At 53.3% G+C, this 26,765-nt stretch overlaps 2 protein-coding genes across 8 annotated transcripts in view; one reads left to right on the top strand and one right to left on the bottom strand.

The window, feature by feature from the left end:
* MYO9B (myosin IXB) overlaps positions 1-6,562 on the bottom strand; it is a 90,625-nt gene extending 84,063 nt beyond the window's left edge. For 3 of the 5 annotated variants that reach the window (XM_081792007.1, XM_078443215.2, XM_081792008.1), the window contains exon 1: positions 6,442-6,562. The gene's annotated coding sequence lies outside the window, so the exon portion shown is untranslated. The remainder of the gene's footprint in view (positions 1-6,441) is intronic. The other 2 variants (XM_078443213.2, XM_081792003.1) reach the window with 1 other exon arrangement.
* A 104-nt stretch (positions 6,563-6,666) lies between these two features.
* Positions 6,667-25,426, top strand: HAUS8 (HAUS augmin like complex subunit 8). 3 transcript variants are annotated; one of them, XM_078443221.2, is made up of 11 exons: positions 6,667-6,897; positions 9,324-9,388; positions 12,192-12,247; positions 16,671-16,752; positions 19,533-19,625; positions 19,728-19,822; positions 20,433-20,498; positions 20,603-20,761; positions 21,898-22,039; positions 23,900-24,041; positions 25,010-25,426. In XM_078443221.2, exons 1-11 carry the CDS (start codon positions 6,869-6,871, stop codon positions 25,206-25,208), a joined length of 1,128 nt encoding a protein of 375 aa, XP_078299347.1. In that variant the 5' UTR covers positions 6,667-6,868; the 3' UTR covers positions 25,209-25,426. The 3 variants fall into 3 exon arrangements, with proteins under 3 accessions (XP_078299347.1, XP_078299348.1, XP_078299349.1); XM_078443222.2 differs by lacking the exon at positions 6,667-6,897 and adding an exon at positions 8,393-8,436; XM_078443223.2 differs by lacking the exons at positions 6,667-6,897; positions 9,324-9,388; positions 12,192-12,247 and adding an exon at positions 12,300-12,571.
* Positions 25,427-26,765: the final 1,339 nt, after the last annotated feature.

Raw genomic sequence — 26,765 nt, 5'->3', positions numbered from 1 at the left:
TTAACTGAAGTTAATTAATGTGTTAATTTTTTTTTGAGAGAGAGAGAGATAGTGAGCCAGGGAGGGGCAGAGAGAGAGGGCGACAAATCCCAAGATGTGGGCCTCAAACTCGCAAACGTGAGATCACGACCTGAGGCGAAATCAAGAGTAGATGCTTAACCAACTGAGCCACCCAGGTGCCCCTAGTAACATAATGACAGAACACGAAGTCTCCTAGACTCCACAGAACCCCTAAACCAATGGTTCTCATTCTGGGGTTGACTTTTCTCTGAGGGGACACCTGGCAATATGTGGAAACATTTTAGCTTATCACGACTCGGGGAGTGGGAGGGTTGCTACGCATCCAGTGGGTGGACAGACCAGGGATGCTGTTCAACACACACGAGACAGTCCCCACCACAGAGAAGGACCCAGCTCAGGTGTCCCCAATACCGAGGCTGAGAAACTGTGCTTTAAATAAGAGCAAAGTTCACACACTTTGGGGTGTCCCCAGGGCCTCCCAGGCACAGCAGACATCAGCAAGATTCCAAGCCCAAGTTCACCTACTGCACAATATTCAGAACGAGGGAGCGAGAGCGAGCCGGCCTTGTCGGGGGACCACATCAGCTGCGGGGGCCTACGGACACCTGCCCCAGCCAGTTCAGGCTCCTTTCTCTACCTGACACCCCATCCCTTAGCTTCCGTGCCTTCATCTTGGCTCCCTGCTAAGCCAGCAGGCAGACTCCTCGGGGACCACCTAGGGGAGACACGGGCTTCCCAAGGGCCTACGGGCTGGGCTCGCCTCTTTTGTGCCACCTGTTCTCCCACTAGCTCCTGATAAATAGCATCTCCACGTATAGGCGAGGATCCCAGGGATCTTCCCAAGCAGTGGCCGGAGACCCTGCTCACCAGGAAATGAAAGCCCCGGGTGCATCCCAGAAACCTGAGAAGCGACATCTCAAATGTCACCCCTCCACTCCCTCTGTTCCACCCATCCTAGGACGGGATGTAGATGCTCAGAGAGATGAGCAGGAGGCCCGGGGCAAAGCCCCAGCGGGCCTGCCGCTGACGCACTGCTCTGACTACACTTGCAAGGATGGGGTGGCATCGGCCTCCGAGGGAGACGACCCTTGCCAGGGCTTGCTGGGGGAGCTCTCGTGTGTCCCTCTTCCTCCGCCAACAAGCCCTGACCGGGTCACAAGCTCGCCGGGTGCTGGGCGCCTCTCCGCGGGCATGACTCCTGACATCTGCACTCGGGGGAAAGAGGCGAGGGCCGTTCTGCTCTCACGGTAACCCTGAAAGCCAGCTCTGCACCTGCCTCGTTAACCCTTTTTGCTGAATGATTTTCAGATCTTCCGGAAACTTTTGTCAAATCAGCTATGGCAGCGGCTGGTCCCAAAGTCATTTTGGTTCATTAACAGAGTCGCTCTTAGATCCCCCTCCTGTGACCGTAGCAACACTGAGGCCAGAGACCTCCGTACGCCCCCGATCACAAATCTTCGCCAGCCCCCAGGTGGGCACACACAGTCTCCCAGGCCTGGTTCTAAATACACCCTGGTAGGGGCGCCTGGGTGGCGCAGTCGGTTAAGCGTCCGACTTCAGCCAGGTCACGATCTCGCGGTCTGTGAGTTCGAGCCCCGCGTCAGGCTCTGGGCTGATGGCTCGGAGCCTGGAGCCTGTTTCCGATTCTGTGTCTCCCTCTCTCTCTGCCCCTCCCCTGTTCATGCTCTGTCTCTCTCTGTCCCAAAAATAAATAAAAAACGTTGAAAAAAAAAATTAAAAAAAAAAAAATACACCCTGGTAAAGTCCCACGAGATCCGCTCTTCCCAAGCCGGGTCCTTGTCTGCCTACTGTCACCCCAAACGTTAAGGACGCGTGTGAGATCTGGAAAATTCCTAATGGGATGCTTCCAAACTTGATGTGGCCAACTTGGCCACCTCCCTTAAAATGTTTCTTTAAATGAGTGAGACTCAACAAGATGAACTCTATCGGTGTGACTGTTCATCCAAAATTGCTTCACTAAATAAAGACGAAATTTGTCCCTTACCCAGTGTTATGGGCTGAAGTAGGTCCCACCCACCTCCGCACCCCAATTCCTTATGTTGAAGTCCTACTCCCCAGTGCTCCAGAATGCGACTGGATTCGGAGATAGAGTCTTTAAAGAGATGGTTAAGTTAAAATGAAGTTATTAGGGTGGGCCTGATCCAACAGGACTCCTGTCCTGACAAGAGGAGATTAGGACACAGACACAGAAGGGAGAAACCAACCGTGCCAACACCTTGATCTTGGGCTTCTGGCTTCCAGATCTGTGAGACAATGCATTTCTGTTGCTCAAGCAGCCTGGTCTGTGGTTCTTTGTCACAGTGGCCCTGGGAGATTCGTACACCCAGCAGAGACAGAAATGAAATGCCTGTAGCTGGGTCCCCTCTCGCACATGCAACCCTGCTGAAGCAGGGCAGAGCTAGAGTATAAACGAATGAGTCAGACCTGGACAGCTTATTCACTGCTCCGACTAACCCGCAGGCCGAACCCTTGAATCACTACTTTATTTATCATCAGCCACGGGCTCAGAAAGTCTCGACGAGGAAATGAGTAGAACCCAAACTCATCGGCTGTGTCTCTGAGACGTGCCTAATCGCCGAGGCCCCTTCTGGGCCACACTGAAAAGAGGTAGAGTGACAGGGCCCGTCGGGGACCCGGTGGTGCTCAGACAGAGCCCTTTGTTCTGCTGTGCTGTCCGTCCGGAGGAGGGCAGAGAGAAGGGCCTGTCTTGCTCTGCGGGGAGGCCGAGCAGGGGCTGCCTGGCACAGTTGGTCAGGGATGCTGGCCACACAAAGGGCTGGTGGATGGGGACTGGTGGGGGAGGGCAATGTTCAGAAGGGGTCGGGCGGCCCCAGAACGTGCTGTTTCCTCCCGTGGAGTTAAAGCAGCTATGGCATGGCTGGGGAACAAGCAGAGAAGGACGCACAAAGAGCAAAAGCTAGACAGTCTGTGCTTGAGGACGTTCCGGCGTCTGGGGCCAAGAGCCACGCTGATCTGGGGCCACCTCCAAAGTAGCTCTCGAGAAGAGAATCTAATACCTCTAATCTCGGAAGAAAACCAGTAGTTCGTTCTGAGATGAGGGACGGTTCCTGCAGAAATCCAGGTCAGTTGTAAGACAAAGAGAAAGACAACGGCATGTGCTGTCCCAGTGAGCGAAGATGGCCCTGGCTCACCTCTTGGTCCTCCTCTGCTGTCCATTCTTGGGGCACGCTGCCTAACTCCCCCTCAGTCCTTTCCCAACTGTGTCTCCTTTTTATCAGGACTCTAGATTAAGAACCGACCAGATGGCAGAATTCAGTTGCTGGCCGTTCTACCCCATGCCTGCCCTTGGCTGCCGTTCCCTGGGAGCGGATCAAACACCAAAGAGTCACCGAGGCAAAGGTAGGCCTGGGGCAATAACCAGATTTCACCCCAGAGCGGTGGTTCTTGAGCCCCGAGAAACCCACAGCCACATCTGGTGGGCACAACTTGAGGGGTATTATTGACCTCTAGTGGGTGGAGACCAGGATGCTGCTTGCTATCCCTGTAATGCGTGGGGTGGCTTCCACAGCAAAAAATAACCCAGCCCCAAATGTCAATGGTGCTGCAGCTGAGAAACATGCTCTAGCAATTTGGTCTTTGCCAGTTGGAGGTTTCTAATGATCCTTCATGTTTCTGGAAAGCCCAGCGGACCGTCTCTGAGGTCGCCACTATGGAAACTGAGCTTCAGTTTCCATACTGAGAAAAGAGGAACCCAGACCGCTTACGGCTGGTTGGCAGAATAAAAGAGATGGGTATAAAAGCTTCTGACACAGAAGATGCTCAATAAAGAGCAGAGCTGTGCAGGGATCTGCTCATGCAATTCCCTCTTCCTGGCTTGATTGAACACCTCCCTATCCTTCAAGGCCTGGCTTGGACCCTGCCACTTCTTCCAAGGAAACCTGCCAGAACTCCCCCAAGCCCCAAAGCTTGCACTGCTAATCCCTGATTCTGTCTTCACAACTTCCTGCGCCACCTCTGTTGCTGCACTGACCGCGCACTCTGAATTTCATCATTCCTCGGGGAGGGAGAACACTAGAATGTCCCTCCTCCAGGGCATGAGGGCTCATCTCTGTCCCTGGGGCCTAGCCCCCAGTGCTGGAAGGATCAGCCCTGGCTTAACTGAACTCTAAGCTCACCCAAGACACAACTTTGGGGGGGGAGACAAGGAAAGGGAAGTGGCAAGTTAACAAGCCCCTGTTGGGGACAGAAAACAGACCACACAGCCAAACAGAAAGGGGACATTCCCAAGTCTCCACCCTCTTCTCCGAGCCAGAGGCCTGGAACTGAGAGAGGGTCTCAGGGACGACTTCCAACCAGAAAGATGTAGCTGAAGCTCGGGGAACAGGTGTAACGTGCAAACGCAAAGGTGGAATTTGTGGAATTTTCCATGTGGAAGATAAAGGAGCAGTAAAAAGATCGTCTTTTGGATACAAACCATACAATGGAAAGTTGAACAAAACTGGGATCACTGAAGTCAGGGGCTGCATAAAATACGAGGGGACTGTATGACAGAGACACGAAGGTTATCGAAAAGGGCTTGGGTTTTAAGGTTGAGAAATGCTGATTGACGCCAATCCATTCATTTTGCAGGTGAAGACACAGACAAAGAGACTTGACCAAGGTTAGGACCCCAGACACAGGACCCTCCGTGAAAGCCTGCCTGGCTGCGCTCCAGGGAGACAACGACCAGGGCCATGCAACCAGAAGATTCCAGTCCTGTTCATTTGGGGTGGGGGGGGGGGGCATCCTGGCCAGGGCAAGCCCACACTGAATGTCTGTAGAAGGCAAGACTTTGGGCTCTGACAATGTGTCCTGGGGCAAGCAAGGCCAAAAGCTACCTTCCATAAGGGCCAGAACATTCTGGAAGTAAAGGGAGCAGATAGCTCTCTGTGGCCCTCTTTACATTCCATCTATCCAGATTCATCTCCTGAATGAGCTATAAACCCAGGCTCCCCAGCCCTTCTGGCAGATCCCGGACAAGGATCCCCCACAGTTGGGAAAGAAGAGAAATTAATGCTGATTAAAACCGCCCAGTGCAAGGCCCTTGCCAGAGCCGGCCCATCGGACGATGAAACAACTTCCCAGCTCAGATGCCCAAGGGGCCCCCCCACTGCTCCTGGATGCTTTAAGAGACTGGAGCCTCCAAGGCCAGAATACACCTCAGAAAGGTAGGAGTTGGGACCCTCCACCTGCAAGACACAATGTCCCCACCAGCTCCCACCTCAGACAAAGAGGTGTGAGAGAGGCTTTCCCTTAAAGTCCCCTGGCCTACAGGGCGCCCGGGAGAGAAGGGAGAGGAGGGAGCGCATGTGGGCTGGCTGCTGCTGGCTGCCGCCGTGGCTGCCCTGCCTCTCCCCGGCTGTGAGCTGGGCTGTGAGCTCAGCCGCCGCCGGGGGACAGATTTCCTGTATGTCGTTTTACCCATTTAAGTCCAAGGATGCAACTCCGAGGAGGTGGTGACAGCTTAGCACACGCGGGTGTGTGCACACCCGTTCCCTCCCCCCTAAACCCAGTTCCGGGCCCCCAACGAGGTCCGGAGTCTCCTTCTTTGCTCCCTGGGACACCAGGGCTCCAGCCAGCCCTGTCTTAGGAGAGTGGTGTGGTTTTCCAAATACCAGAACACCAGCCTAGAGGGCACTGGGACTCGCTCCAGTTACCCAGAGGTTGGGGATGAAGTCGGGAAATAGGAGAATCCAGAGAGAAAGGGGACCCCCCAAATGATATGGGCTGCACCCCAATGTCTGTACAGGGCCACTCTTGTCCTTTCCTCTCCTCTCTATCCCCCCCACCCCAACTGGCCCTCAGTTCTTGCCACAGTTTCTTCCCCCTCTCCCATCCCCCATTTCCCCCCTCCCCATTCCGCCGGCCTCCACACCAGGGAGTTCAGACCTCCAGGATTTGAGCACCCACTGAATCCCAGGCGCCTCCCTCCCCCAGGAACCATTCCCTACCCCGTCCACCGAAGGCAGACGGTCCCAGGCCGTCCTATACCGTTTCCCTCAATCGCATCTCAGCTGTCCCCCCACCGGCCTTGCCCCACGTCCCCAGCCTGGGCCTCTCAACCCCGCCTCCTTGCCTCCCCGCTCCTAGCCCCGTTTCCTGCGACCCCCCAACTACCACTAAAGCCACGTCCTCCAGAGAAGCTGCTCAAAGCCGCAAGACCTGCTCCCTCCCCATCCGTAAACTCCCTCACCAGGCCCTTCCCATCAACTTTCTCCTCAACCATCCCGCTCCCACCCCATCGCCAGCAACCCCTTCACGACCCCCAAGCTCGTTCCCGCTCCCTCGACTCCTGCCTTCGCGCCTCCTCCCATTAATCCTCAGCTCCGTATCCTCCAAGGCAGCCCGCCAATGCGAGCCTGGAGATCAAGCCCCCAACCCGCGGCCGCCGCCACTCACCTTGGCCTCGGCCGCCGCGCGCCGCCGGTCCCGGGCCGGGTCCCCGCCCGGCCGCCCGCCCGACCGACCGCCCACCACTGGTCGGACCGCTCCGCCCCGCCGCGCCCGCCGCTCCCCCGCGCGCTCCCGCTTCCGGGTTTCGGAGGGGCGGGGCTGGGGCGTGACGCCAGAGCGCCGCGGGGCGGAGCGTCCCGAAGACCCGCCTCCTCCCTACGGGCTCCGGCCACCGCCTCCTGCCTCTGGTGGACGAAACCAAGTGTGAGGGGAACACAGCGAGGCGCGCGAGCCGGGTTCGCCCGCTCCACCCGCAGGCACGCTCGCCGAGGTCCGTGGCCGCCCCTCCTATGGCGCCGCAATATGGCCCGGTCCGGACCGAGGGGGCGGGCACACGGACTTGAAGAGCCGGCCTTTGAGTTAAAGGCGGGAAATGGCGGATTCGTCGGGGCGCAGTGCTGGGTGAGTTGAGGCGCCGCGGGCCTGGATTTTGTCGGTGCCGGCGAGAAGGCCATGGCCGGGAGCTGGTGGGGGAGGGCCAGCAGCGTTGGGGGTTGGGGATTTGATCCCTTCTGGACCCACCGCGGGTGCACAGGCTCGGGGAGGCGGGGTGCGGCCTCTGCGCATGCTCGGGAGCGTGGGCGCGGAACTAGACCTTGAGTCCCGAGTCAGTTATGTGGGTGCGGGGCGAGCCTTGGCTAGTGGCTTAACCTTTCTGTGCTTCCGCCTTCCACCCCTGCGAAATCGGCGGAATGACGCCGCCGCTCAATCTTGGAGGCCTTGTGTGAAACTGAAAAGCTCTTGCAACAGTGCGTGGCTCCTGAATGTGATCTGGCGTTATTACAGTTAACGTTTTGTAGTGGACAGTGCTGGGCCACTAAACTATCTCCTTTAATCTTTCCAGTCTCTTTTTTTCTACGCATCCCATTTACAGGTGACATAATAGAGGCTCAGGGAGGGAAGGTCATTTGTCACAGCAGGAACAAGAGAGACAGACTTTGAACACTTGGCGGTGCCAGGTGTGATGCTTGGGCTGGGTTTGTTTTATTTGTGCTTTCGGCCCATGTTTATTGTTCCAGTGCAAATTGAAGTTAAATAGGCCGACTGAAATCGGTTGGGTTTTCTCCACCCTGCGTTATCCTGAGATTCCCATTAGTCTCTCCGACGTTTTGGGGGGGAGGGGGGTGGTACCAGAGGCTGGCACAGGTGCAATGAACTCCCCCCCACATTGTTTGACTCCAGAGCCCTAGCTCTGACCCCATAGGGAATCTTTGCTCTGTCCCTTGCCAGCTCTGAGACTTGTCAGGGGTGACCTGTTCAAACCCTCAGGTCCTCGTCTAGAAAACAAGGATAAAGCAGGCCAACGGTGAAGGAGCAGAGCTTCCGGCACCTAGTGAGCATTTGTGAGGTTGCCTCTCCCCACTGTGGCCCAGCACCGACTTGGGGTCCTCAGAACCTGCCACACAGGAGGTGGCTGCCGTGAGCTGAACAGGTCACTTTGTGACCAGTGGGGCTTGTGTCCTGATGTCAGCTGGGGTTACAGCACCAGGCCCCTGCCCTGCCCCGCCCCTCAATGTGCACCTTCTGAGTTGCTGGTCTCTGTTCGTGGCATTCCCCCTTGCCCAGACTGGACACCTGGGAGGCATCGCTGACTCTCCTGATTCAAGGTTCCCTCTCCCCCATGACATCAGGCTTCATTCTTTCTTTCCTTAAATAGAGATGAAAGGCACATAACATCAAATTAACCATTTCAAAGCAAGCGATTTAATGGCCTGAAGACCTTCACGAGGTGCAGCCACCAACTCTGTCTAGTTCTAGAACATTTTCACCAGCCCAGAAGGAAACTTTGTATGTATTTGCAGTCACTCCCCGTTCTTCCTGCAGCCTGCTGCCCCTGACAACCACCAATCAGCTTTCTGTCTCACTCGCCTGTTCTGGACTTTTCAGATGGAATCATACAAAATGTTGCCTTATGTGCCTGGCTTCTTTCACTTTTAAAAGGTTTATTTATTGAAGGAATCTCTACAGCGTGGGGCTCGAACTCAAGAGTCGCATGCCCCATCAACTGAGCCCAGCCAGGTGCCCCCAGGATAATATTTTTGAGATTCATCCATTTTAGCATGTATCAGTATGCCTTTTTAGGGCTGAATAACATTCAGGGTTCGTTGTTTTCTAGCAGGAACCTATGGCCCACGAAGCAGAAGATATTTACTGTCTGGCCCTTTACAGAGAAAGGTTACCAGTAAGGAGGCTATAGAAATAGATCTGAGCCTTTAAGCTGGGAAGTCAGGACTCTGCCAGCCCAGCCCAGCCCAGCCCAGCTTTCTCTCCTCCTGATCCTGTATCCCTGCCTGGGTTCCCTGCAAAGCCATAGGGCTGATCAATTTCCATTTCGACATCATTCTTCTCTGCCCTGTGCCCTTGGCCTTGTTGATCCCTGTCTCTGGACGTCCTTTGCCATGAACCTGAGCAAACAGGGCTTTGTCTCTCACCTACCCCCCACCTCTTTGCCTGTCCGGGGCACTCTTCACATTGCCTGACGGGAAAACACTGTTTTTGCCTCTCAGGAAGGAGCTCCGTCTCCCTTTACCAGGTGGCATCAGGTGCATACAGTTGGCACTTAAACGCCTGATGAATTAATGAACCCCTGACCTAAGTTGAGATCTTTGAGTCTTGGCAAACATGCTCATTCTTCTCACGCTTACCCCTCTGGGCCCTCCTCGGCTTCGGCCGGGCAGGGGCTCTGTGTCTGTGTTCCAGTGAAGGCGGCCCAGACTCGCGGACGTCGGGGTGCCGGGACTGGGTTGTCCCGAGGAAGCCCAGGCTCCTCGCTGCCTTCCCTGAGCCTAGCCAACTATGTTAACAAGACCCCCATCTCCCTCTTCTAGGAAGCCTTCCTCAGGGGGCCCCGGTACCCCTAGTGGCGCAAAGATGAAAGGAAGCAGAACACAAGGTGAGCAACATTGCGAGCTACCTCACGATCCAGTTTCAGAAAGTGCTTTTGGGGAAGAAAAGCCCGGGCCGGAGCAGGGAAGCTAGGACTTTATTTCACACACACCTTCGTGTGATGCTGAATCTGGTCACCCAGCCCTGCAGCCAGGGGCGCGGCGGGTCCCGGCGGACGTCATCCAGGGCAGCGGGCCCTTCCAGCCGTGGGGGGGGGGGGGGGGGGGGGGGGGGGGGCTAGGAAGTGTGGGTGAGGAGAGCATGAGCCGAACTTGTTACTGAACCCTGGAGTCTCCGTTTCTTCTCTGTAAGCGCCTCGGGGGCGTGCCCACATCTGGGGTCCCCGTGTGGGTCTGCAGTCACTGCTCACAGCCTCCCTTGACTCTTGGCAGTCAGTGCCACTTGGGGCAGTAGACTGGAGGATCCCCCTCGTCGGAGCTCAAGCCTCTGATACCGTGAACGGTTTTCCTCCAAGTGTGCTGTGGGCCAGTGCAGAGTTAGAGCAGAATTCCAGTTCCAAGGGACTGGAGGTTCATACGCCACAGTGCTGCTCGATGATCTCGTCTCTAACGTTCATTATGTTTACACGTGGTCTGGTTCTTGAACGCAAATTATATCCTTCGTCACAATACTGCTTCTGTGGAGAATCCACCCCTGTTTAAAACAGACATGTACATTTTAGTTTCTGGAAACTTGAAACTGCTTGTCAGAGATGTTCAAGGAACCCCAGGCCTCCGATCCTTCCAGAGGAGCAAAACCCTTTGCTGATGGTGTTGGACTGAAAGCAGGATGGTTTCCTGTGCTTAGAAGGGGGGGGGGGGGGGGGGTGTTCTTTGCCCTGATCCTCACTTGACGTCCAGCGGCAGACCCTTGGTGTATCTTGATTTTCTCGCCCGGCCCCTGCCTGGTCTTGGCCTTGACCCTTAATGCCTCCTGCCCGATTGTCTGAGCCCGCTCACCCCACAGGCGTGGCTCTTCCATATCCAGGGCTCACTCGGGGCAACCACTAGCTCCTCGTCCAGCTCCATGGTCCCCATGAACTCTGGATGTACCTCCTTTCCACTCAGGGTTGTGGCCGCATCTCCAGCCCCAGTGAAAGATGAGATCCTGGCATGAAGATCCGGTTGAGATCACCGTGTCACTTAACCAAGTTGTCAAACTGTGTGATGTTAATCGTGTCACTCTTTCTGGGTCTCTTCAGTAAAAAGGGGACATCTCTGAGCTCTGGGTGTACCTAGAAAAAGCGTAGACTCGTGCACTGGATGCCTGGCTGAGCACCTACTCCCTACTGGGCAGTGGCATTTAGCCTTGAGCAAAGCAGATTGGCCGCGCATCAGATGGAGAAGTAAGGAGACATGGGGTGTGTTGGACCTTGTGGATAGACCAGGATGTGGGTGGCTTCCTGGTCCAAGGGAGGTGCTGGGCTGAGCGGAGCTGGGAAGGAGGGCAGGTGCAGGCGCGTGCCTGCTGGTTGGAGGGACAGCAAAAGTGGTCACGGTGGCAGGAACAGGAGGGAGGGCAGCGAGGTGGGAATATGAGATGCGCGAGGTGCCTGGAGGCGCTCAGGCTTTACCAGCTAATGGATCTGCAAGGCAGCCCATTCTCAGCCACCGAGGGGGCAGCCGGCCAGGAGGACACAGGGTGTTTTAGGGAGGAGGGTGCCAGCAAGTGCTGTGCTCAGAGTGAGGACTAAGAATTGGTTGGTGGGCTTTGGGGCGGGGAGATCTCAGCGGTCTTGCCGAAAGGGGTTTCTTTGGTGCAGTGGTGATCGGGAAAGCCAGACTGGACCGGAGTGGGATTCAGGAGAGAGGAGAGGAAGAGGAGCTGGCATCGTAAAGGGGAGTGGAGAAGTGGGGGGAGAGGGTCTAGGTGGAGGGAGAAATAATGGCAGGAAGACCACTGGAGAGGGGAACTGGGGTTGGAGAGCGGGGGTGAGTGCCGGGCTCTGGCACCTAGAGTGGAGGGTTTGCTTTACCCCAAAGCACAGAGGTCCCTCCACGTGGTGGGGCCGGGATATGGCCCTGAACTTGGGAGGCTGCTGGATGCTGAGGTGGGAGGGTCTCCTGGGGCTGCTTCTGTCTTGCCAGTGAAGTGGAATCTGGTCCCTAGCTAACTGGAGGGATGGGCCCCCTGTGGGAAGTGGGAGGAGAAAGTGCAAGGGAGGGTCCAGGGGAAGGGGGGTGGGGGGAGACAGAGCAGAGGACTGTGCGTGGTCACTGGGGCTGTTGAGAGACACCCCCTTGCTGCCACAGAGCAGCAGGAAGGGTGCCTGGGGCTGCGCTGTCACCAAGATGTATGGCTTGGTGCTGAGCATGGCTCCCGAGCAGTCCTAAGCTAGGTAAGGGGGTAAAGAGGCATGAAAGTCCTGTACCATGAGTGGGTCATACACAGACCTGGGTGAAGGAAGGGGTGGTTGGGGTCTTGACCGCAGGGAGTGAGTTGAGAAAGACAGGAGGAGGCAAATACGTGCCTCTCTGTGGAAAGTCTTGCTTCCTGCCCCTGTGCCCTGCCCCTAAATGCGCTTTCTGCTTTGAGCTTATTCCCTCCTATTCCTCGATCATAGCTCCTGCAGCTCTCTCTCTGGGGCTCTGTCCCTAGCCCAGCGACTTGGATGCCGCAAGTATCCCATCCATGTTGTTGTATACAGTAGGTGTCCCATACATGCTCGAGGATGCCAAAGGACAGGATCTGAGAGGAGCAAGGAGGAACAGTTCTGCTGTCCCTGCTGTTGATGGGGGGGTCTGGGGTGGGCCGGTTCTCACACTCCACTGTTGTAGTTTTGTTATAAACCAACAGCGTGTTTCCCACAGGTGGAAGAGTGGTTGAGTCCCGATACCTGCAGTACGAGAAGAAAACCACCAAAAAGGTAACGACTGTTTTTTGAACGTTCTGAATAGAGTTCCGTCGGAACTTGGAATTCTGACACAAGTCACGTGAGCCAGGCACAGCGTGGTCCCCGAACAAGCCTTTCGGGGATTTTACCCAGCAGCCTCTGTGATTGTCTCGTCCTTCGTTCCCAGTCTTGAGTCTCTTTTGTGAGCAGCGGTCTCTCTGAGGATCCCCTTTGCAAAGACATGACCTCGATTGAAACCTGAAATTGTTCCTGCCTTTCAACCTGATAATTCCTTTCTGGATTTTGTCCTGAAACAGTTCTGTCGGGTGCCCAGCACACAGTCTTTGGCCTTGGTGGGTATTTATAGAATTTTAAGTTTATTTATTGTGAGAACTAAGGTGAGAGCAGGGGAGGGGCAGAGAGGGAGGGAGAGAGAGAAAATCCCAAGCAAGCTTCGCACTGTCAGTGCAGAGCCTGATGCAGGGCTCAAACTCACAAACTGCAAGATCATGACCTGAGCTAAAATCAAGAAGAGTCAGACGCTCAACCAACTGAGCCACCTAGGTGCCCCCTTGACTGGTGTTTGAAAAACACCTACTGGGTCTTCGAGAAGGACTGCATACATAAACAAACTTAAGTAATAGTGTGACTTAAGATCCAACTTGAGGAAAAAGGAAACCTTTTCACAAACTGATGTCACTCCTTGGGCGTGGTTTGTTGTTTTCAACAGACTTAGTTTTTTTTTGTTGTTGTTGTTTTTTAGAGGAGTTTTAGGTTCACAGCAAAATTGAGCAGAAATCCAGAGATTTCCCGTAGAATCCCTGCCCCACACCCTCACAGCCTCCCTGGTCAACACCCCCCCCACCAGAGAGATGCACATTTGTAACTGATGAACCTACACGGACACGTCATCAGCCAGAGTGATTTTGTTGAAGTGATTTTCAACAAAAGATCACAGTCCATGCCTCATAATTTTAATATTGCCTTGCAGACTTGTTTACAGCACCCTATGTGTCTCCATGCTGAGATAGTTTCCATCTCTAAGAGCTTGTCCATTTTCTTTCTTTCTTTCTTCTTTTTTTTTTTCATCTTTTTTTTTTTTTAATTTTTTTTTTTTAACGTTTATTTATTTTTGAGACAGAGAAAGACAGAGCATGAACAGGGGAGGGGCAGAGAGAGGGAGACACAGAATCTGAAACAGGCTCCAGGCTCTGAGCTGTCAGCACAGAGCCCGACGCGGGGCTTGAACTCACGGACCGCGAGATCATGACCTGAGCCGAAGTCGGCCGCTTAACCGACTGAGCCACCCAGGCGCCCCTTTTTTTCCATCTCTTAACATACAGTTTACGTAGAGTAAGGCATCACTCTCCAGCCTACAGTTCTGCGAGTTTGGGCAAAAACTCACCCAGTCACAGACACACCACAGTCAAGATACCGAACAGTCTGTCACTCCCAAGATCCCTCGGTGCTCCGATGAAGCCAGCCCCACTGCATCCCAGGCGGTTACCTGTTTCTGTTTCTGTAGCCTTGCCTTTTCCGGAAGGTCATTTAAAAGGTGTCACACGGGATGCAGCCTCTTGCGTCTGGCCTCTTTCACATAAAAGAGAGGAGGGCTCTCCCTGTGGTTGCCTGTCACAGTGAGTGTTGGTTCCTTCTGATGGCTGAAGAATGTTCCATGCTGTGTTTAGCGTTTGCGAGGGAAGGACATTTGGTGTGATGCCCATTTTGAACAATTGTGAACAAAGCCACCTCAAACATTCCTGTTGTGGGATTCCGTGTAGATGCGTTCTCGGGTCTCCCTGGAGAGGAATTGTAGGGTAGGTGTATTTTTGGCTTCATAGGAAACTGCTCACCTGTTCCCCAGAATGGCTCCAGGTCTTTATATGGCCATCAACCACAGCGGAGAGTTCCAGTCGGTACTTTGGAGATGGAAACCATTCTGGTGGGTGTGAAGTGGTATCTTGTGGTTTTAATTTACATTTTCCTTAACAACCGCTGATCTTGAGAATTTTTTCTTTAATTTTTTTTTTTTAACGTTTATTTATTTTTGAGACAGAGACAGAGCATGAATGGGGGGAGGGTCAGAGAGAGGGAAACACAGAATCTGAAACAGGCTCCAGGCTCTGAGCTGTCAGCACAGAGCCCCGATGCGGGGCTCGAACTCACGGACCGCGAGGTCACGACCTGAGCCGAAGTCAGACGCTTAACCGACTGAGCCACCCAGGCGCCCCTGATCTTGAGTATTTTTTCATGTGCTTACTGGCCATTCCTGTATCTTTGTTGGTGTGTTCTTTCAGATCTTTTGCCCATTTTTAAATTGGGTTGTTTTCTCGTTGTTGAGTTTGGAGAACTCTTTCTCTCCCCTGGGCCCCAACCCTTTATGGTGATTTTCAGATATTTTCTCCTAGTGTGTAGCTTGTCTTGTCCTTCTCTTTAGGGTCTTTTGAGGGGAATTGAATCCTCAATTTTGATGAAGTCCATCTTAATGGATTTCTGCTTTTATGGGCCATACTGTTGGTATCTCATCTAAGAAATCTTCGCCTAACGCAAGATCACAAAGGTTTTCTCCCATGTTTTCTTCCATGACTTTTATGGTTTTAGATTTTACATTTGGGTCTGTGATCCAGTTTGAATTAATTTTGGTATCTGGTGTGATCATGGAACTGACGTTCATTTTTAAGTGTATGGATGTCCTCTTGTTCCAGCACCATTGGCTGAAAGGACCTTCCTTCTCCCATTGTCACCACCTCTGTTGACAAGCACTTGACCTTTTTTGTACGCATCACTTCCGGATTCCATTTTTTCCCATTGGTCTACGTGTCTGTCCTTAAGCCAGTTCCAGATGCGAAGCTTCCTGTAGTTTTGTAGTCTCTAAATCAGTTAGTGTGAATTCTCCCACTCTATTCGCCAAACACTGGCTCTCCTAGTCCCTTTGCTTTTCTACGTAAGTTTTAGACTTAGCTTGACGTTTTCTACCAAAATTTCTGCTGGGATCTTGAATGTATTGAATCTGTGCATCAGTTTAGGGAGGATAGCATCCTAAAAACACCAAGCCTTTCAATGTATGGCTGTGGTACACCTATCCTTTTATTTGGTCATGTTGGCCTTCCTTTCCTTATAGGCCTTCCCTATATTTTGTTAGGTTTATACCTAAGTATCTGGTGGTTTTTAGTGCTGCTATACGTAATACTGTGTTTTCTTTTTTCTTTTTTAATTTTTATTTATTTTTTGAGAAAGAGACAAGGCAAGTGGGGGAGGGGCAGAGAGAGAGAGGGAGACACAGAATCTGAAGCAGGCTCCAGGCTCTGAGCTGTCAGCACAGAGCCCCACGTGGGGCTCGAACCCACAAACTGTGAGATCATGATGTGAGCTGAGGTCAGACCTTAACCAACTGAGCCACCCAGGCACCCCTTTGTTATTTTATAAATGAAGAAATTCGTTTTTAATTTGAGGTATGATTGACATAAGTTATATTAGTTTCAGGTAGACAACATAATGATTCAGCATTTGTATATGTTGCAAAATGGTTCCCCCAGTAAATCTAGTCAATACCTATCACCATACATAGCTTTGTTTTTTCCTTAATGAGAACTTTTATATAGTACTGTCTTTGAATTTCACTTTCCAGATGTGTTCATTGCTAGAAATGAGCTTTTTTTTATGTTGACCCTGTATCCTGCAATCTTGCTAAATAAACTTTATTAGTTTGAGTAGCTTTTGGGATTTTCTTTGTAAATCATGTCATATCTGTAAGAAGAGAGTTTTACTTCTTGCTTTTTGATCTGTTTACCTTTTATTTTTTATTCTGAGACCTCCAGTAGGGGGTTGAATAGGAGTGGTGTCTACGCATTGAAATATTCTTGCTCTTTAGGAGATTTTCTTTTTGCTTGTATGTTATTGTAATGGTTTGCCAACTCTGCATGCCTTTTTTTTTTAATGTTTTGAAGATTAATACCTGTACAAAACTTTTATTTTTCCTGATGACTGAAGTAATATGTTGTTTGTCTAAAACTGGCAAATGCAGGGCAGGGGGGAGGCACTGGCTGGTTCAGTTGGTAGAGCACGTGTGACTCTGGATATCAGGGTTGTGAGTTCGATCCCCATGATGGGCACGGAGCCTACTTAAATAAAATAAAATAAAATAAAATAAAATAAAATAAAATAAAAATCTTGTAAATACTATAAAGCATGTAGAATATCAGTCAACTGGAACCTGCCATGCCAGAGATAATCCTTGGTACACTTTTTGGTGTTTTCCTATATTCGGTGCATGTGAGGATATCCTTTTTGACAAAATTAGTTCATCCTGTGTATATGGTGATTACAGGTCAGAACTCTTTTTGTCTACGCCTTGCTTCCAAGTAATAGTAGGTGCAAATTGCACAGACCATGAAAGGGCCCCTTCTCGTGCAGGGGAGATGTCTTTTGCCCTAAATGTCATGTGTTCCCCTAACAGGCTTCTGCAGCAGATGCATTAAAGACCAGTGGGAAGATGCCTGAAGGTGCAAGGAGAGTCCACCTGCTCCAGAAGAGCAAAGGTGTGTAAAGATGGAGGAGGGTGGGAGACAGCTCTGAAGTCCATTCAGTAAGGGATGAACACGGTGGTGAATTTTGTTTTCAAGTACGCCAAAGTCAAGCTCCCTCTTTCTGGGAAGTGTCAGAAGCAGCAGCCAGTTAAAGTGTTTCCGCGTGAGGACAAATTTGCAGCATGTGGGGAGCTGTAGGGAAATGGCAGGGGGGAAGGGGAGGTTACGTCCTGTATGGCCCCGGAGAAGAGCCACCTTTTCCAACATGGCGCTTCCTTGGTCACGTGACTAGTTCTTGGGTGGGACTTCCGGAAGCAAGACTCAGAAGGGGCGTGAGGCCTCACCTTCCTGTCTCTCACCACCTTGGGTTAGGTCTTCTTCGTAATGGTGTCCCCTGACCCGTTCTAGAAGCTGTCCCCAAAGTGATACGAAAACCTTGCAGTTTTCCTGATTGTAGACATAGGTGTTCCTTGTAAAAAAGAATGGAAAGTGGACAAGGAGGGTGGAAACTCCCTCATGATCCCCCACTCAGATCGTCACTGTGTATTAGGTGTTCCGTTGTAATCCGTGTGCCCATCCCGGACTCTGGGAAGGCCGCTCCCCAGGCGCTTCCTCCAGCTCCTCACGTGCCCACTTCTCCAGCGATCACCGGCAGCTCTTTGGCACGAAAGCAGCTCACAAAAAGCAAAACCGTTTCTTGGCCCATGCCTCCTTGTTCAAAATGGCAACAGCTTTGAGTCTCATCGTTAAAAATGAAGTACAGTTGACCTTTGAACAACACGAGTTTGAACCGCCTGGGTGTACTTATATGCGGGTTTGTCATAGTGCAGTGGCGTGAACGTATTTTATCTCGCGACTTCCTTAACGTTTCCTTTTCTCTAGCTTACTTTGTCGTAAGGGTGCGGTACGTATAAGAACGTACATAGAAGAGCGAGACAGCGTGTGTAAGGATGCCGTGTATAATACATACGACATAGAAAATACACGCTGATTGACTTTATTTTGTCAGTAGGGCCTCCGGTCAACAGCAGTGGTCACATTTTGGGGGCTTGAAAATTTGCTGGTCCTGGTCTAGATGTTTGTCAGCATTTGTGCTGTTCTTGACCCGGGGGCATGACTGAGAAACAGCACGTGAAACTGGGGCCGGCCCTCTGGTCTCTCCTCATGCAGTTGGGTTGAAGGCCGTGGGTCAAGCCGGGAAGGCTGGAGTACAACCCAGAGGGGTCAGAAATGGGGCCGGCCACATCTGGGGGCGTCTGGGTGGCTCAGTCCGTTGAGTGTCCAACTTCAGCTCAGGTCATGATCTCACGGTTTATGAGTTCGAGCCCCGTGTCGGGCAGTCTGCTGTCAGCACGGAGCCCCCTTTGGATCCTCTGTCTCCGTCCACCCCACCTCCCCCACCTCTGCCCTTCCCCCGCACGCGCGCTCTCTCAAAAATAAATAAACATTGCGCTCGCTTCGGCAGCACATGTACTAAAAAATAAATACACATTAAGGAAAAAAGCATAACCATGATAATTAAGAGAGACTGCTTATTCGAGCTCCACCGTCTAGCTCCCTAGGAGATTACTTTTCTCAGTGGAAATGCTGTCTGTACACGTGGATGACAAAACCTATAACCAGTGCAAAAACAATAGCAATAAAGTCTCATCTCCCCCCTCACCCACGAGGTCGATCGATTTTTGTTTCTCTAGAACTTTTCAAAAATCCTAACAAAGGGCAGCATACCCCACAGATTGTCATTTCGCTCTGTTTATCTCCACATACTCATTTCCTCAACTTCACGGCTGCTCATTAAAAATTTTTTTTTTAACATTTATTTATTTTTGAGAGAGAGAGAGGGAGAGAGAGAGAGGCAGACAGACAGACAGACAGAGCATGAGTAGGGGAGGGGCAGAGAGACAGGGAGACACAGAGTCCGAAGCAGGCTCCAGGCTCTGAGCTGTCAGCACAGAGCCCGACGCGGGGCTCGAACTCACGGACCGCGAGATCACGACCTGAGCCGAAGTCGGACGCTTAGCCGACTGAGCCACCCAGGTGCCCCTCACGGCCGCGCATTAAATCACTTTCTGTTTAGTTCCTAACACGACAGAGAATTCCACATACTGTCTGTTCGTTTTGCAGCCCGCTGGAGCCCTTGCCTAGTTGAAGCCCGCAGTACCCCAGGGCCCATTTTAGACGGTGTAAGGCATAATTTCCCAGTTTTAAATAGAGGTAAAGATGAAGGGAACTCCCAGGGAAGATGAACAGTCCAGAAGCCGCTGGAGAAAGAAGGGAAAAACACAGGGAAGGACAAATACATGGCGCGTATCAGACTTCCTACCCAGAACACAGCATTTTTTTTTTTTTAACGTTTATTTTTGAGACAGAGAGAGACAGAGCATGAACGGGGGAGGGTCAGAGAGAGGGAGACACAGAATCCGAAACAGGCTCCAGGCTGTCAGCACAGAGCCCGACGCGGGGCTCAAACTCACGGACTGCAAGATCGTGACCTGAGGCAAAGTCGGCCGCTCAACCGACTGAGCCACCCAGGCGCCCCCACAGCATTTTTTTATTAAGCAGAAAGGCTTATAAAGCCTGCGTCTCATTTCTAGTTCTACTTAGAAATCCATTCAACCCGCTGGCTGGGAAGTTGCAAAGCTTTCTCAGCCTTCGGTGCTGCTCACCTCCCAAGAAGCTGAGTTTCTGGAAGCAGGCGGTAGCATCCAGTGAGGTTGCCGGCTTCCCGGCGGAGGCGTGTGCAGTACCTTGCAGACCGTGCTGACCTCTGGGGGTTCTCCCTGGGCCCACAGACAGCAGTGGCATTGGGAAAGGAGACCTGCAGTCCACGTTGCTGGAAGGGCACGGCACCGCCCCGCCTGACCTGGACCTCTCGGCCATCAACGGTAAGCCGTCCGCCCTGCCCCTGCTTTCCCTAGTGGGGGGTTGTCCCAGTCGGCTTCCGAAGGAAGCTCCTCTCACCTTCAAAATGCTCTCCTTGGCCTTAGACAAAAGCATGGTTAGAAAGACTCCGCAGTTAGAAAAAACGATGTCAAAGAAAACCGAGTCGACGTCCTTTTCGGCTTCACAGAAGAAGAGCCCAGTAAGTGTCCGAAATGAAAGGGAAGCTACTCAGTCAGAGAAAGCTGATACCAGCTCCTGCCCCATTCAGGTGCCACTCGAGGCCCTGAGGCTTTATGACTGAACAAGCCAGCCGTGCGTTTTAGGACAAACCGGAGACCACGTGTGTTCTCAGAATGTTCCTAGAGCTTACGTTTCCCCAAGTACACATACAGGAGTAGTTACGAATGCGAGATCACGTGAAAAATGAGATTTGGGGCCTTATTTGCCGATGCTGTGCTCGGGGAGGCCCGGGGCTGGGCCGTGTCCCCAGGGGAGGACAGCTGGGCTGCGGTCTCACGGGGGTGGGAGGCCCGAGACCTGGTTCCAGTGCGGCGGTGACCGGATGGGTGCCCCCTGGCTGGCCCTTCACCAGCCAGCCACAGGACGGGGCCAGACCTTCCTCTGCCTTCTCCCAGAGTGCCCAAAAAGAGTAAACTAGAAAGTAGACACGGCTTGACCTACAGGAGAGAATCCTCAAACTCCTGAACTGAGTAAAGTTTGTAAAGGTTAGGTTTCTGCCCCTCTGGGGGAGAGAGCTAGATTTATACCAATTCGTCGGCAACCAAAAATGTCTTTTTCTCACCCTCGAGAGCCCGTCTGAGTCGATGGAAATGATGGAATCCCAAACGTTGCTCCTGACTCTACTGGCCGTAAAGGTGAGAACGGAGCCTCGTTCCCGCGTGATGTGGGTGGAAGGCGGCCTCTGTCAGCCGCAGAGAGGAGTTTCCTCCGGCCTGAGCTCTTGTTGCACACTCAACAGATGGAGAACAACCTGGTTCCATTCGAAGAAAAGGCAGAAAGGAACTTACTACTAATGTGCAAAGAGAGGGAGAAGCTGCAGAAAAAGGCCCACGAGCTGAAGCGCAAACTTCTCCTCTGTCAGAGGAAGCGGGAGCTGGCAGACATCCTAGACGCTCAGGTCAGCGGTGACTGGTCTCCGAGCCACGTGTCCCGGAGGGAGGGGTGGTCCCGGTGGGGAAGTTGGAGGGACTGTTGACGGTACGTGTCACTGCCGCCGGGCTCTCACTCTGCGGCCAGCTTTTGACACCGCTGGGTGTCAGTCTGTGACAGCTTCTAAAGAGGACGGGGCTGTGACGTCAAGTACCAACCAGCCACAGGGACCTGTCCCTTCATCACACACGTGCACGTATTCTTTAGGCACCTGTCGCTTGTGCTCAGTGACACGAAGATGCAGTCCAGGCCTCCCTGCAGGGCCAGGGTGCTGGTGGGAGACGAGGTCTTGGTGCCGTGTGGTCAGCACTGGGACAGAGCCCTGGGAATGAGAAAACTTGAGTGGCAGAGAGGGGGAGAGAGAGAGAGAGAGAGAGAGAGAAAGAGAGAAAGAATCCCAAGCAGGCTCTGCACCATCAGTGCAGAGCCTGACGCGTGTCTCGAACTCTGATCAGGGCCCACTTACCCTAACGACTTCATCTTAACTCCTGTTACTTCTGTGAAGACCCTGTCTCCAAATCAGGTCATGTTCTGAGGTGCTGGGGGTTGGGACATCAACAGAGGAATTTGGGGGAACGCGATCAACCCATAATACCCTGTGTGTGTGTGTGCGTGTGTATGTGTGTGTGTGTGTGAGAAACAGAGAGAGAGAGAACGCCCTGCCTGCGGCCAGGCCCTGAGCTAAGATCGAGGTCTCAGTTCTCATGGAACTCACAGTGTTAGGAAAAGGAAAGACAAGTAAGCAAATGTGTCCTTAAAACCCCCCACGAGGACCCTGACAGCATGTATGAAGGAGAAGGGGGTTGCTGGGGTAGTCTTACAAGGGGGCAGACATTTCAGCTCAATTCTCTGAAGCAGGAGGGCCCAAGCTCCCTAGGGTGAGGGCCTGGTCCTGGAATGTTCTGGAAACCATGTTCATAGGCGGCCCGGGCCACTTTGCTGTCGGCTGAGCCTTTGGAGAGCCGCCACACCCACGTAAGCTTCCTGGAGGATTCCTTAGGAGATTCTGAAAGAACGGCGTGTCTTCACCTCACACGGACCGTTGGACTCCCCAAGTGCGCGACTGAGTCTTGTCTGACAAACCTCGTTCCCTCCTGCCTGCAGATTGAGATGCTCAGCCCCTATGAGGCTGTGGCCGAGCGCTTTAAGGAGCAGTACAAGACGTTCGCGACGGCCCTGGACACCACGAGGCATGAACTTCCGGTGAAATCAATCCACCTGGACGGGGACGGGCAGCAGTTCTTAGGTAGGAAACAGGGCGGCTCCTGGACAGGGAGCGGGTCCAGTGAGTGGCCCGTGCGTGTCGGCGCTCCTTGTGTGCCAGCCACCTTTATCCGCTTGTGTCGTGTCAGGCGGATGGCGCATCCCTCATCAGATGGCAGAGGACACGGGGGCCGGCAGAGCTGGGGTTTGTCGAGAGTTGTGCCCCAAGTAAGGACCGTGCTGGGATTTGAACCCGGGTCGGTGGAACAGGCCAGTAGTTCCCAGCCCTGCTGAAAGGCACTCCTGGGGAGCAGCTGTAATCCCCTGAGACTGGGGGCGGGTCTCTTCAGACCTGCTGATCCCCGGGCCCGTCCTGCCTTCTCAGCAGCTCCGTGGGATCCCTCGCTTGCCTAGGCTTCCCGCCTAACCCTTTGAAGAAATCAGCAGGCGTGCAGAGTGCCGTGCTCGGTCTTAAAATTCTCTTTAGAGCAAGTATCCTCCCCAAACAAGTTTTCAGCCGTCCTGGAATCCGGTCATTTCCAGGCAGGGCCCTTGCCAGCCATCTAAATATGTTTTGTCTGAGGCTGATGTACTAGGACATCTCCACCTAAAATCAGATGGACTTTCCTTCCAGAACTTTCCATAGACACAGTTCAAGGTCACAGAGGGTGTTGCTGAATTGGTAATCTCGGACAGAGATGGTTTTTAATCCAGCTTTTCCCAGTATGAAATAGGAAGCCAGTGGCATGGAGTCTTAAGGAAGGAGCCTCGTGGAGTAGTTCTCTGTGTGCAGGCGTGCGGTTTTAGGATTACCGCAGTGGCCACGCACGCCTGTGGCTCCTGGACTCTGCCTCTCATAAGTGCCATGGGTGGTTGCCAGGAGTTGGGGTTGGGGAGTGTACGAGTGTCCTGTGGCTCCTGGAATCAGTGACAAACTAACTGGGTAGCTTAAAACAATAGAAACGTATTCCCATCAGTTCAGGGTCCCGAAGTCTGAAATCAAGGCCTCAGCCGAGCTTGACCTTTCTAGAGGCTCTGAGGGAAGAGGCGTTCCATGCCTGTCTCCTGGCTTCTGGTGTTGCCCCCGGTTCTTGGCTTTCCTTGGCTGGTGACAGCTTCACTGCGGTCCACCTGTGTCTTCGTACAGCCTTGCCCTTGAGCATTCCACTTCTGAATTCCCCTCTTCTTAGAAGGATGCCAGGTACCGATCAGACCCTGCCCTGTGACCTCATTCTAACTCAGTTATGTCTACCAAGACTCCATTTCCAGGGAGGTCACATTCACAGGCACTCGAGATTAGGTCCTGAATGTGTCTTTTGGGGAGGATGCGATTCAGACCCCCATTAGAAGTATTAAGAGGTCAGGTGTTTGGAAAAACCCTTCTCGAGGTCTCAAGCTGTTACTGTGTACAGTTGTGACGTGTGTACAGGTGTGTGTGCCAGAAGCGGACAGGTGCTGGTCTCCTTAGAGCAGGTGGGACACAGTGTGGATACAGGCTGCTGTCTCGTGGGTGGGGGCACAGAGATCCTGCGAACGGAGAGAGGGAACCACGGGCTTGGGTTTAAGTCGCTCGTAGCACAGACTTCCTTGGCCTTTTGCGTAGGTTTCTGTTGAGGACATCGAAGTGGCTTTCCAGGTCTGTTCCAGTGACTGCCTGCATGGCGGACAACCGTGACCCACGATCTCAGGCCGCCATGATCTCCGGCAAAGGGGCACAGAGGCGGTACCAGCACGTGAATGTCGCCCTCCACCACCCGATCCTCTCTGCCTTTGAGCTTCACGATGCGATGCGAGCGAGCGTAGCCTAAGAGCATTCCAGTGAACGCGAAAAATCTAGTCAGCTGCCCATCCATTGCTTGGGGCGCCTTGAAACCCTTGGCTGACCCTCTCTTCTCCCCTCCAGACAGTTTGCAGCGTGAATTGACGACCACATGCCACCTGCTGGGAGAACTTGGGATCGGCAGTTTAGAAGAAAATTCGAAAGCTCTGAACCTGCTGAGCGAACTCAAGGAAATGACCCAAAAGAAGGATCTAGAGCTCCGAAGGTATTTCAGAAAAGATTTTAAGTTGGGAGCAGCTTGCCACACTCAGGAGAGCAGGCAGCTGTGGTTTTGCAGAGGCCAAGGGTGCAAGGGTCCACTGAGGCGGGGGGGGGTGGGGGGGGGGTGGGGGGGGGGTAAAGCACCTCCCAAGTCAGTGTAAACCACTGTGTGCGTTCTCCAGCAGACATGGGAGAAAGGGGGCACTAACAGCCCCAGCCCTTTACTTCCTCAGAGTGACAGCACTCCAGGTGCCCTTGGATCGGCTGTTCACGCTTTAAGTGTCTCCTGGGGTGATCTTAGAACTTGTTACTGGAGTGTAAATGCATGTAGAACAGGCACAGACCTTGACAGTATAGCCCGATGGGTTTCACATGCGTGTGCCCCGGGTCCCAGTGCTCCCCACAGCCAGCTCCCCCACCGGCATCTTTCCCACAGGGGATTTTCTTCACTCTGGGGCTTTCCTTCTCTTCTTCGGTATAAGAGTCTTGTGGTGTTCTCCTTTGTGATGTTCAATTTACTCCCTGAAATGCCTAGAACACTGGAAAGGTACTCTTGAAGAACAGCCGGGTGCATACTGGGGCATTTGCTCCTCCTGTACGTGCCCTGAGATTGAAGGGGGACGCATCAGAGGGCTCCAGATTATAAGGGTCTCAGGTTCGGCTGGCCGGATACGCTCCTTTAGTGTGGATTTCCCCACCATCGTGTATGCTGCGTGAGGACCACCCGGTTCGTTCGTGGCGTGGTTCCTGACACGGCGTCAGTGTTCCCGAGATCATCTTTTATGCCTGCCCAGTCCTGTTCTTACAGGCGTCTCTGGGTTCTGTTCAGACGGAGCTTCCCGCGTTTTCCCACGAACACACAGGAAGTAACCCCTTTCCCCACACCGCAGCTGTGAAGGCCGAGGTGCCCCGGCTGTCTGGCTCTTGGGCACAGAGAGCGAAAAGGCCTCACCTGCCCTGTTGTTTCTGCAGGAGCTTTGCCCAGGTGCTGGAACTCTCTGCCGAGGCAAGTAAAGAGGCGGCCTTGATCAACCAGGAGGCCTGGGAAGAGACCCAGGGCCTCACGGCCTCCAGCCAGTGGTATTTCAATCAAGAAGGCGCCTGCGGGGAAACCCCGGGACACGTCAGGCCTCCGCTCTTGCTGGCCACTAGTGAGCCGCGCACGGTGTGAATCTGTGTGCCGGCCGTGTCCCCTGACACAGCTGGGGACCTCTGCAGACCGTCGGGAAGGAAGCCCGTCCCCTGCCACTGGCTCAGGGCACACGTGTGCTGTGGTGGCACATGTGTGATGCTCTGGGAGCTCAAGCACTTTAGATGCTAATTCAGCAGAGTAGCTGTTTTGTATGAGCATATCGCCTGATATTTAAAAAATAAAACTTTTGCAATCGCGCCTTAGTTTCTACTTAAGCGGCCAGTGGAAGGCACGCGGTATCTTAAGTTCTAAACAGCTGGTTCTGAGCCTCGGGACGACGTCTGGAACGTTAGGACTGTTTCACTTGCAGGGTGATTTCACGTCCTTCAGCGATTGGGCTGCTTCTGTCTACTGTCCGACAGCAAGTTGGAAGTTGGAAGTTCTCCACCCAGTCCAGAGTCCCGGCACTGTTGCTGGACGCGCAGACGGGCTTTTGCCATAAGCTGCGGTCCACACCCCACACCCAGGAAGGCGCAGAGACTCGGCCCAGCCAGCCCACCAGCCCCTGTCTACACTGCGTGGGCTCTGGCCGTCTTGGTGCTCCCCAGGTAGCGTGCCTCCACTGATGTTTGCTGGCTCCCGTTTACACGCCTGTGCCACACTCTGGGTACCGGCACGTTCCCCAGAGAGACCCAGTATCCGTCCCCCATCACGCGTTCGAGTAAGACACAGCCACTGTCCCTCACACGGTTCAAACGGGGCCGCTCTTGTGCGGCTCTCACCTTTGTCCCACCGACCCGAGCAGCCTTATCCGGGGCCTCCCCAGCAGGTTTGGATTTACAGCTGCGGGCAGACCTGGGGAGACGTCCTAGCCGTTCTGTCAAACAGCCGGTGACTGAGACCAGCTCTTCCCATCAAGCCTGTTGAAACGTTCCAGTTTCTGTCCACACGTCCCCCATCATTTTCAGCCTGCACATGCCCAGTCCCTGCGTCCATTCAAAGCCCCCTCTGGGGCTTCCCATGGAGTTTCTGTATCAAGAGTTCCAGGAACTTCTCTCCCAGCCCCTGACCACTTCCCACCCCCCCATTTGTGTGCAGAAAGTGTTGGGTCCATAGAAGGGGACACCCAGGAGCCTGGGTCCCTTTCTCCGTCGTTCCCTGCAGTTACCAACCTGCTTATTGCCCTGCAGGCCCTGTCTCCCCAGTTTTTAACAACCAGTGTCTCCAGTTTGCTATCAAACTGTTACTCTGCGGAGGACCTCTCTCTGCCTGTTGCTGGATATTATGGGATATAAGCGTGTTCCCGGTCTGATGGAATGTGACTCGGGCACTCTGGGCACCCACGTGTGCCACGCAGTAAGCAAAGCCCCTTCAGAATTGGTGTCTCTTCCCGTCAGGACCCTTTTTTTTTTTTAATGTTTATTTATTATTGAGAGAGGGAGACAGAGTATAAGTGGGGGGTGGGGCAGAGAGAGAGGGAGACACAGAATCCAAAGCAGGCTCTGGGCTCAGAGCTGTCAGCACAGAGCCCGACGCGGGGCTCGAACTCACGAGCTGCGAGATCATGACCTGAGCTGAAGCCGGCCGCTTAACCGA

Source organism: Panthera onca, chromosome A2 (genome assembly GCF_046562875.1).
Source record: "Panthera onca isolate mPanOnc1 chromosome A2, mPanOnc1 haplotype 2, whole genome shotgun sequence".
In the NCBI taxonomy this organism is placed as follows: Eukaryota; Metazoa; Chordata; class Mammalia; order Carnivora; family Felidae; genus Panthera; species Panthera onca.
The sequence above is the reverse complement of the archived record's forward strand: the minus strand, read 5'-3'. Positions and strand labels throughout refer to the sequence as shown.

What these genes read in the sequence shown, in the direction of transcription:
- HAUS8 (XM_078443221.2), top strand. Translation starts at nt 6,869, where the DNA reads ATGGCGGATTCGTCGGGGCGCAGTGCTGG. An exon ending in GAAAGGAAGCAGAACACAAG is followed by an intron (nt 9,389 to 12,191) that starts GTGAGCAACATT and finishes TGTTTCCCACAG; the next exon opens with GTGGAAGAGTGGTTGAGTCC. An exon ending in AGAAGAAAACCACCAAAAAG is followed by an intron (nt 12,248 to 16,670) that starts GTAACGACTGTT and finishes TTCCCCTAACAG; the next exon opens with GCTTCTGCAGCAGATGCATT.